At 44.2% G+C, this 10,000-nt stretch overlaps 2 protein-coding genes across 6 annotated transcripts in view; one reads left to right on the top strand and one right to left on the bottom strand.

The window, feature by feature from the left end:
* LOC143301529 (transmembrane protein 117-like) overlaps positions 1-3,622 on the bottom strand; it is a 40,328-nt gene extending 36,706 nt beyond the window's left edge. Inside the window, 1 exon segment of the mRNA XM_076615887.1 lies at positions 3,410-3,622. Coding sequence (XP_076472002.1) covers positions 3,410-3,520 — 111 coding nt within the window. The 5' untranslated portion in view covers positions 3,521-3,622.
* A 4,059-nt stretch (positions 3,623-7,681) lies between these two features.
* The window catches only part of LOC143301326 (endoplasmic reticulum-Golgi intermediate compartment protein 2-like), a 22,180-nt gene continuing 19,861 nt past the window's right edge, over positions 7,682-10,000 (top strand). For all 5 annotated transcript variants that reach the window (XR_013057769.1, XR_013057768.1, XR_013057770.1 and 2 more), the window contains exons 1-3: positions 7,682-7,734; positions 8,679-8,842; positions 9,717-9,825. Coding sequence is in view for 2 of the 5 variants with exons in the window: in XM_076615542.1 (XP_076471657.1) it covers positions 8,731-8,842; positions 9,717-9,825 (221 nt within the window). In the remaining 3 variants the exon portion in view is untranslated. The remainder of the gene's footprint in view (positions 7,735-8,678; positions 8,843-9,716; positions 9,826-10,000) is intronic.

Raw genomic sequence — 10,000 nt, forward strand, 5'->3', positions numbered from 1 at the left:
CAGGTGAGTTAGAGAACACTGACAGTACACATGAACTTTATCAGGTGAGTTAGAGAACACTGACAGTACACATGAACTTTATCAGGCGAGTTAGAGAACACTGACAGTAACATGAACTTTATCAGGTGAGTTAGAGAACACTGACAGTACACATGAACTTTATCAGGTGAGTTAGAGAGCACTGACAGTACACATGAACTTTACCAGGTGAGTTAGAGAACACTGAACATGTTTACTCAAATAAACAAGGCCAACTAGCCCCCAGGACTACAGCACTAACAGCAAGTGCAGTCTTGCCTCCTAGATTGAGAGTCATAGTCTTTCAAAAAAGACTAAGCAGTATATGAAGTCCTATTATAACGGAGTAATGACTGAAGCTCCAACTACAAGGTCATAATATATGAAAGGCTTTTTTTTCTCATGGAAAGCTTGCACATAGAACGATACTCATGATGTTCACACACACACACACACACACACACACCAAGCAATAATTGTTGCATTATTTCTAAACCCTAGTCACCAACTCACAAACGTCCCCACTGGTTTCCCTCCACAGCCACCTCCACTGTTTCACATGACTGTGTTGTTCCACCCCCACAATGAATGAGTTTCTCTCTGCCCTGTGTCAGCATTTACTGTTCACACAGGTACAGTGAGCCCTTTTCCAAACACAGGTATGCAAGGTATGCAAGGTAAGGGCTAGGAAGGGGGATTAGGCCTCACTTTGCTATCTTAGAAACACACACATGTATATATATAGTCATGTACATGTACAAAAAATGTATGTGTGTTTCTACTGTAGAAAAGTTGTGTATTCTTCCCTCCTCAGTTCTCCTGGTCCAAGTCTGTACAGTTTAGATTTATGCAAATTATTATCATTAGCCTTCACACACACACACACACACACACACACACACACACACACACCTTCACCCACCTGAAGACAATTTCTGGCCTTGCACCACAACAAAAGAGGAATAAAGCTGTTCCTCCCACACACCACACTATCCACTTCCTGATTCCACCAACACTAGCAGACACAGAGAAAGTGTGGAACTGGGGAAAGGGTGGTTGGGGGTGGGGGGGAGTACCTACACCTGTAAAGGGTGATCTTCCCTACACTGGTAATTCTGCTCCAGCCAGCCGGTCACTTACACTGGCAAACTGAGAAGTGGGGGTTTCGCAACCTTGAACTGCACAAGGAGCAGTGAAGAGGGGGTTGGGGGGAGAGGGGAGTGAGGGAGGCCAGGGGGGTGGGGGGTGGGGAGTATCCTCAAACCACACAAAGTGACAAACCCAGGTAGTGTCTCTCTGCTAACACTCCCAGACTGTCCTCTGTACATGTGCTATCAGCGGTTGTAAGGCACACAAAGTATGTGGGTGGGCCCAACGTTGCAACCCCCTTCACAGCTTTGCCATCAGTTAACTTGAGTGCCAACAGGATACTGGTACACAAGTGTGCATTCATTCACTCTTGCTCTGGCAGATGGCTGTGTTGAAAACACATGTCAGTTTTAAAAATAATCTTGAAATGTACAGTGTTCCGTCATGTATTATAACTTTTGACAGTTGAGAAGAATGAATTGTTAAAATCTACACCCACACACACTCACACATATTTGTGTGTGTACATGCATGTGTGTATGTTGCTCTCTCTTTCCCCTGAGGCATGTTTGACTGGTGATGGGTTGTCTTCTTTGTCACAGCCCGGAAGAAGCTTTGATACAGTGAAAGACTGGCAGAATGAAACAGGTGGGGTGACTGGCTAGCTGTGTCTCTCTTGTTGTTTGACACTGTGACTGGTGTGGTGGTCAAATGGTTAGAGTGCTGGGTTCTCGCCTGAGTTTGATCCCCGTCGCACCTGGTGGGTAAAGGGTGGAGATTTTTCCCAACTCCCAGGTCAACATATGTGTAGACCTGCTAATGTCTGAACCCCCTTCATGTGTATATATGATTGCTGAAGATCAAATATGCAGTTATGCATGTTAAAGATCCTGTAATCCATGTCAGAGTTCTGTGGGTTATGGAAACAAGAACATACCCAGTATGCACACCCAGAAAACGGAGTATGGCTGCCTACATGGTGGGTTTAAAACACAAAAAGGTCACACACAGATAAAATACTACATGCCTGTGTGAGTGTGTTTGGAACTTGATTGAATCACACAGGAAATGAATGATGAGTGCCCAATGGCTGCTGTCAGTCCGCTCTGCCCAGGTAGGCAGCCTCAAATGACTATGTGTTTATAAAGCTCTTTTGAGTTGGGTCTCTGACTATAAAGATAGGCACTTTATAATATCATCATTATCATTATTATCATCCATCTACCTAGCTCTGCCTGTCATGCAAGGAACCACACCTGAGTGACTGTAGGAAGACTTACTGGTTGGAGACAGAAAGATAGATTGACAGATAGATAGAAAGGATGTAGATAGATAGATATACATAGATCTATTGATACATAGATAGATGTACAGATAGATATACAGACAGATAGATGCATTATGCCCATACTGTTGGTAGCAAGACAATGGAAGAGAGGGGTGATTGGTGTTCTCAACCAGTAATACTTTATATAGTATATGATAAACCCTGTTATTTCTGTTGTTGCCCAAAAACATTGGCTACATAGTTGGAGAGTACATGATTACAAGAGTGAGTGATACTGTGATACACCAAGTAGGAGAGGGGGAGGAAGATATGGAGGTTCAATAAAAGGTGAACTTCTGTGTGTTTTGTGTGTGTGTGCACACATGCATGTGAGTGTGTGTGTGTGTGTGTGTGTGTGTGTGTGTGCATGAATATTTCATTCAGTGTATATGTGTGTGAGTGTTTTGGTTCAGTTGCAGAACTGATATATGAATTTACCAAAGTTCTCCATACATCTGTATGTGCATGTCAAGAGAGAGAGAGAGAGAGAGAGGGTGTCTATATCAAGTAATCAAGTGTACATGTGTGGTGTGTTTCTTTGCCTGCCACTTTACTTTTCCAATGATTTTGAAGTCCTGAATCAGATTATGTTTCACACTGGATAAATTGAGTTAGGAGTTAAAAATGTCCCGTTTTAAAGTAAATGAAAAGTAATGAAGAAATTTTGAAGGTTAATAATAGTCAGGCATGCACTTTTATCGATGTTACGGATATATATATCATGTCATATGGCTATGACAACGAGTAAACTATATTAACCCGGATACGACAAAAGATTCGGTCTGAGCTTCGTCAATAACAAAAATACACACAATTAAAATCGGCAGCTCATAGTCGGATACAGTACAGGTTAAAACAACAACAAACCCTTTGCCCAAAAGGCATTAAAGTGATTATGATTGCCGGTCCGTTCCACGAACAAAGAAATAAAAATGTAAAAAACAGTACTGGAATTTCACAATAACGTTCACTCACAGGGTGCGTCGATTTCGTTGCCCTTTCTTGCACGTCCTGTGTTTTACGGAACATCCGTGACGAGTCCCCTTCGCCCGAGTTGGGCGTGTGAGCCTCTGCTGTGCGCGTCATCTCCAGCGCATGCTCACCGAGCCAGAGATGTGAGGAATGCGAGCGTGAACAACAATGACAACTTCACAATCAAGGATCTCCCCCGTTTCACGCACTGCTTGCCGTGACAGTAGCCCAAGGGAGCTCACTACTATCATTCCATGCACTCAATCAGATCAGCGTGAGTCAATTCCCTTTACAAAAAAATATCACAATAATCAAAGGTAGGCATCCGTCAGTCTCGGAAGACTATGGAGAGTTGCGCTCTAGGTGTTTATTCTGGTACAGCGTCGGGTGTGGCTGGCCAGTCCGACGCGGGAATGACAGTCCCTGTGGCAGAGGGCACAGATGAAGTCTGACGCTGGTCTGTCTGCCTGGGCTGCAGCCTTTCTTCTCATTCTCTTTTCCTCATGTTGCTGAGCGAGTCTCTTCGAACTTGGAAAGACCTTTCTGCACAGTCTGTCTCCAGGCTGACCGTTCGAGGGCTGTTGCTTCCCAGTTGTTCTGGTCGATGTTCAAGGCTTTTAGGTCCCTCTTGCACACGTCTTTGAATCGCAGCTGTGGTCTGCCTGTGGGACGTTCAAAGTTCCCTGCACAAGTTCTCCGTAGAGGAGGTCTTTAGGGATCCATCCGTCGTCCATGCGCACGACATGGCCGAGCCAGCGCATACGTCTCTGTTTCAGCAGGGTGTACATGCTGGTGCATCCAGCTCTTTCCAGGACAGCGTTGTTTGGGACCTTGCCCTGCCAGGTGATGTTCAGAAGTGTGTCGGAGGTTACGCATGTGAAAAGCATTGAGCTTTCGCTCTTGTCGGGCACACAAAGTCCAGGACTCGCTGCTATACAGGAGGGTGCTCACGACGGAGGTTCTGTAGATCTCGATCTTTGTGTGCTCAGTCAGCTTGCTGTTGTTCCATGCTTTCTTTGTCAGTCTGGTCATGGTGGCAGCTGCCTTGCCGATGCGCCTGTTGAGCTCTGCGTCGAGTGAGAGTGTGTCTGAGATAGTTGAGCCCAGATAAACAAAGTCGTGGACGACATCCAGTTCATAGTCATTGATGCTGATGGCTGGGGGAGAGTCAACGTCTTGTCAGCCCATGACCTGCACGGTGTTTTCTTCAAGCTAATGGTAAGCCCGAAGTCTTGGCAGGCATCGCTGAAGCGAGTCATGAGCTGCTGTAGGTCCTCGGCTGAGTGGGCGGTTACTGCTGCGTCGTCTGCAAAGAGGAAGTCACGCAGGCACCTTAGCTGGACTTTAGTCTTGGCTCTTAGTCTGGGGAGGTTGAAGAGCTTTCCATCCGTCCTGGTTCGGAGGCTAGTAGATACCTTCAGCTGCAGGACCAAATGCGTGTTTCAACATCACACCAAAGAAGATTCCAAACAGGGTGGGAGCCAGGACGCAACCCTGTTTCACTCCACTACGTATGTTGAAGGCAGCTGATGTTGAGCCGTCAAAGACGACGGTGCTTTTCATGTCTTCGTGGAAGGATCTGATGATGCTGAGAAGTTTGGTTGGACATCCGATCTTGGGAAGGATCTTGAAGAGGCCATCCCTACTGACCAGATCGAAAGCCTTTGTGAGGTCTATGAAGGCAACGAAGAGTGGCTGCCTTTGCTCCCTACATTTCTCCTGAAGTTGTTTGAGGGAGAAGATCATGTCTATAGTGGATCTGTTGGCACGGAAACCGCACTGCGATTCAGGGTAGACTTGCTCTGCAAGTACTTGGAGCCTCTTCAGTACTACTCGTGCAAAGACTTTCCCAACGATGCTGAGGAGGGATATGCCGCGATAATTATTGCAATCGCTTCTGTCACCTTTGTTTTTGTACAGTGTGACGACGTTTGCATCCCTCATGTCTTGTGGTACTTCGCCTTCACTCCAACAGAGGCAGAGGATTTCATGCAACTCGGTGATGAGTGTCTCTTTGCAGCACTTCAGTACTTCGTCGGGAATACCGTCTTTCCCTGGTGCCTTTCCAGAGGCAAGAGAGTCCAGGGCTTCGCTAAGTTCATCTATGGCTGGTTCTCTTTCAAGCTCTTCCAGCTCTGGTAGGCACTATATGGCATTCAGGGCATCTTCTGTGACTACATTTTCCCTTGCATATAGCTCAGTGTTGTGTTCTACCCAGCGCTCCATCTGTTGTTCTCTGTCTTGAATCACCTCCCCTGTAGCTGATTTCAAAGGAACAGTTTCCTTTTGCGTTGGGCCCAATGCCTGCTTGATGCCGTCATACATCGCCTTGATGTTGCCTGTGTCAGCTGCCATCTGAATCATAGGCGAATGTAATTCAAAGGATAGGTAAATATGCTGAAAAGGAAACAAAGGATGTGCATGAATAAACAAACAAAAAAACCCAAATGAACAAACAAGCAATAAACTGAAGAAAAAAAAGCGCGGGGGAGGGGGGGGGGGGGGGGGGGGGTGGGGGGGGGATGAGAAGAAGATGACTGAATGAATAAATAAATAAGTGTGTGAAAAAACAACAACAAAAAGTCATCAGTGTTACAAATAGTTGTGAAAATGCATGATCACTACGTGGTGGTTCAAGTAAAGATAAAATGGACAACAACAAAAAAAGACAAAAAAAAAGACACCCCCCCATCCCCCCATCCTAGCTTAAAAACAAAAACAAAACAAAAAAACACCACCACCAAAAATGTGAGAAAAAGAAGAAACACTCAAAATGATCCCCACATATCAACGTGTGTGTGTGTGTGTTCGGGGCGCGGGTAGGTGGATAAGAGGAGGGAGCCGGGTGGGGGGTGGGGGGGGGGGTACAGAGCAGAGGGGGGCTATAAAGCAAAAACTCTCTCTCTCTCTCTCTCTCTCTCTCTCTATATATATATATATATATATATATTTTTTTTTTAGGGCAGTCACCATAAATATTTTTGAGTGCTCCCTTTGTTCTCCTTTAAATCTACAGCTAGAGATTGAAATCATAGTATATCACAGACAGACATTTATGCTTTTCCATCAAAGATGTAGAAGATGTCTTCAGTGGTGGAGAAATGTGTGCCTGTGGGTATTTGAAGAAGACACACACACACACACACACGCACACACACACACACACACACAGGTGTAAAAACAGTGATAAACAGTGATAAACAAAATATGATGACTACTTGTCCCATTCACAACACCAAAAAAGGGACACAGACATAGTGCACGTGGAGCCTTCACTGAATCAGAAATGTCATACATGCACATGGTGGGCATGCATGTTGCACATCACTAAGTGAGACAGGAACTGTTCAATGCTTCACTTACCTGGGATCCATCATCAAAAATGAAGGACCCAAACCAGAAATCCTCTCAAGGGTAGCAAAGACAACATCAGCACCGTCCAGACTGAAACCTGTTTGAAAGGATGATAACATATCTCCATGAAACACAAAACCATGCAGATTCCTGCATGCATTGGCATTTATCTTCCTGCATGCATGTGACACATAGACCCTTGTGGTGGATTTGGCAAGAAGAATTCAAGCCATGGGAATGATATGTTATTGCGAGATACTAAACATCAGATACGGTGATAACATCAGCATTGAAAAAATGCACCCAACCATCATGCATCACATTAGACCACAATGGAGATCTGTTTTAAGAAAAGAAAACAGTGCTGCTATGGCCATGTAACAATATCCAATGGCACTGCTAAAATCATGGTCTGAACTGTTGAGGGAGGCAGGCAGAGGGGAAGACAGAACAAATGATGGACTGACAACATTGCAGAATGGACAGGAAAACCATTTGTAGAGAGCCAGCCTTTGACCCACAAGTGACAGACATGGAGGAATCTGGTGAAGAGTTCTTCTGTCTGACACTCCAATGACTCTTCACAGAGTATGAAAAAAGAAGAAGAAGAGATTGATCACAGTATATACAGTGACTCCTTGTCCCATTCACTTTAAAAAAGAAAAAGAAAAAAGAAAAAAAAAAGAAAGAAAGAAAGACATTTGCATGACACTTGGAGCATACATTGAACGATAAGAAAAAGGTGTCACCCACGCATACTGTATGTAATGCATCACTAAACAAGTGAAGTATGTGGCGTAAACAATGCTGCTGAGTGCGACACCGACTGACAGCTGTGGTTGTTTCAGTAATTTGGGTCGATTCTCAGTGGTTTGGATTGTTTCCTTTAAAAAGTACCTACAGCGAGTACTTCCGTTGAACGTGTAACAAGAGAAGCTAACTCTGCAGGTTTATATTTTCGCATATGTGCACAGGTTTGTTCATGAAAAAAAAAAGAAAAAAAAAATTGGGGATGAATCTGAAAAGCATGAAAATACTTTTCCAGTAGATGCAGTTGATTTATGTTGGGTCGCTGGTGCGTCAGTAATTTTTGTGTCATATAGGAATTGTTATCGCATATGGTACTAGAGTTCTGTGAAGTACAGCATGAACTGATGAAGTTGAACTGACGGTACTTAGCAACACAGGCCTGATCATGGTGACACTTGCAGAGTTACGAGATTACGAGTAGCGCATCTCGTCATCATGGCAGTGGTAGTTGTTGCGGACGAAATTTATCCACTGCATTGCATATCTGGATCAGGAATTTGAATGTTGTTCATTGCCCCACCCCTGCCTTCCATTTACAGTCCATTAGCAGGGAAGTCCATTCAGTCAGCAAAGACCGGATGTTATAAAAGCACACCGATGCTTTTGTTAATGTATCTCTCAGAAATCAATGATTGATTTTGTATTGTTTTTCATTTCCCACTATTTCTTGTCAGTTTTGATTGATTTTGTCATGTTTTTCATTTCCCACTATTTCTTGTCAGTTTTGATTGATTTTGTATTGTTTTTCATTTCCCACTATTTCTTGTCAGTTTTCCCTTTTTTTATTTATTATTTTTTGGTGTCTTTCTTTTATTATTTTTTTTAAAAGTCTTTCTTTTTCAGTGCTGACATACACACTCTCACATATATGGATCACTGCATATTATTACATAGCTTACTCACACATACACACACTTTCTGTCTCTTACCTTGTCTCACAAGATTCAGATTCCCCCACCCCCACCACCTCACACACACTCACACAGATTTTCTTTATAAAATTTGGGTTCTCTCCCTTATGAGAGTGTATTGTCACATGGCTGTGCCACCCTTTCTTTTCTGTCTGCAAGTGTATTCGTTTTCTGACTCTGCCAAATCCCCCTTGCAGACTGTTCAAACATCAAAGGAGCCATTGAGCGTGGTCATTGGGAGAGAGAAGGATGCGTCGGCTGAACGTCAGCAAGAAGGGGGCGCTGAAGGTGGTGAAGGAGCTGGATGCCTTCCCCAAGGTCCCTGAGGACTGTCAGGAGACCACGGCATCAGGCGGGGGATGTGAGTCGTCACCATCGTCAGACATTAGGATTCATGCTGTGTTTGTGTTTGAGTGTGATCTCCAGCTCATGTATGCTCTTTTGAGTGTTGTCCTTCCCAATATTCTTCAAGACCCCAGTATGTGTGGTAATGAATACATCTGTTCCATTCTATATTTATGTCATTTGGTTGTCACATTGCCTGACACAAGTCAGCGTCTTTAAGATGATGGCGTAAGAGATGAGTTTTGTCTGTGTGTTCACTGTATGTGTGTTTATGATCTGTGTTCTTAGCGCCCACTGTGCTGTCTGTGTGTTCATTGTGTGTTATGTGTGTTGACCGTGTGTTGATGTGTGTACGGGAGAAGGTGGCAGAATGGTTAAGACACTTGTCTGTCAATACAGAGTCAGTCAGGGTCTAGGTTTGAATCCTGCTCTTGCCCTTTCTTCCAAGTTTGACTCAAAAATCAAACTGTTCATCTAGTCATTCTGATGAGACGATAAACTGTGGTCCTGTGAGCAGCACGCACTTAGCGCACTGAAAAAGAACCCATGGCAACGAGAGTGTTATCCTCTGGCAGAATTCTGGAGAAGAAATATATTATATACTCAGATAGGTAAACAAATTTCATATGCATGCACTCGAGGCCTGGCTGCGCATTGGGTTACGCTGCTGGTCAGGCATCTACCATGTAGAAGTGGTGTAGTGTTAATGGATTTGTCCGAATGTAGTGACGCCTCCTTGTAGAAACTGAAACTGAAAAATGAAACTGATGTGTGTCCCCAGTGTCCATTGTGTGGTTTGCATGTTCACTGTGTGTGGATAATTTGATGTGTTCTCTGTGCGGATGGTGTTGTCTGTGTGTTCACTGAAAGCTGATTTGTCTTGTTTGCAGTGTCCATCATGACGTTCTGTCTGATCATGATCCTGGTGCTGTCAGAGGTGCAGTACTATAGCAGCACAGAGCTCAAGTTTGACTACGAGGTGGACACCAACTTCACCAGGTACACTGACCGTCATCATGCTGATTGATCCGTTTGACTTTGTTCTGCTGCTGTGTTCAGTGTCCTTTGTTGGTTTTTCTTGCTGCTGTGTTCAGTGTCCTTTGTTGGTTTTTCTTGCTGTGTTCAGCGTCCTTTGTTGGTTTTTCTTGCTGCTGTGTTCAGCGTCCTTTGTTGG

The sequence above is a fragment of the Babylonia areolata genome, chromosome 27 (genome assembly GCF_041734735.1).
Source record: "Babylonia areolata isolate BAREFJ2019XMU chromosome 27, ASM4173473v1, whole genome shotgun sequence".
Lineage (NCBI taxonomy): Eukaryota > Metazoa > Mollusca > Gastropoda > Neogastropoda > Buccinidae > Babylonia > Babylonia areolata.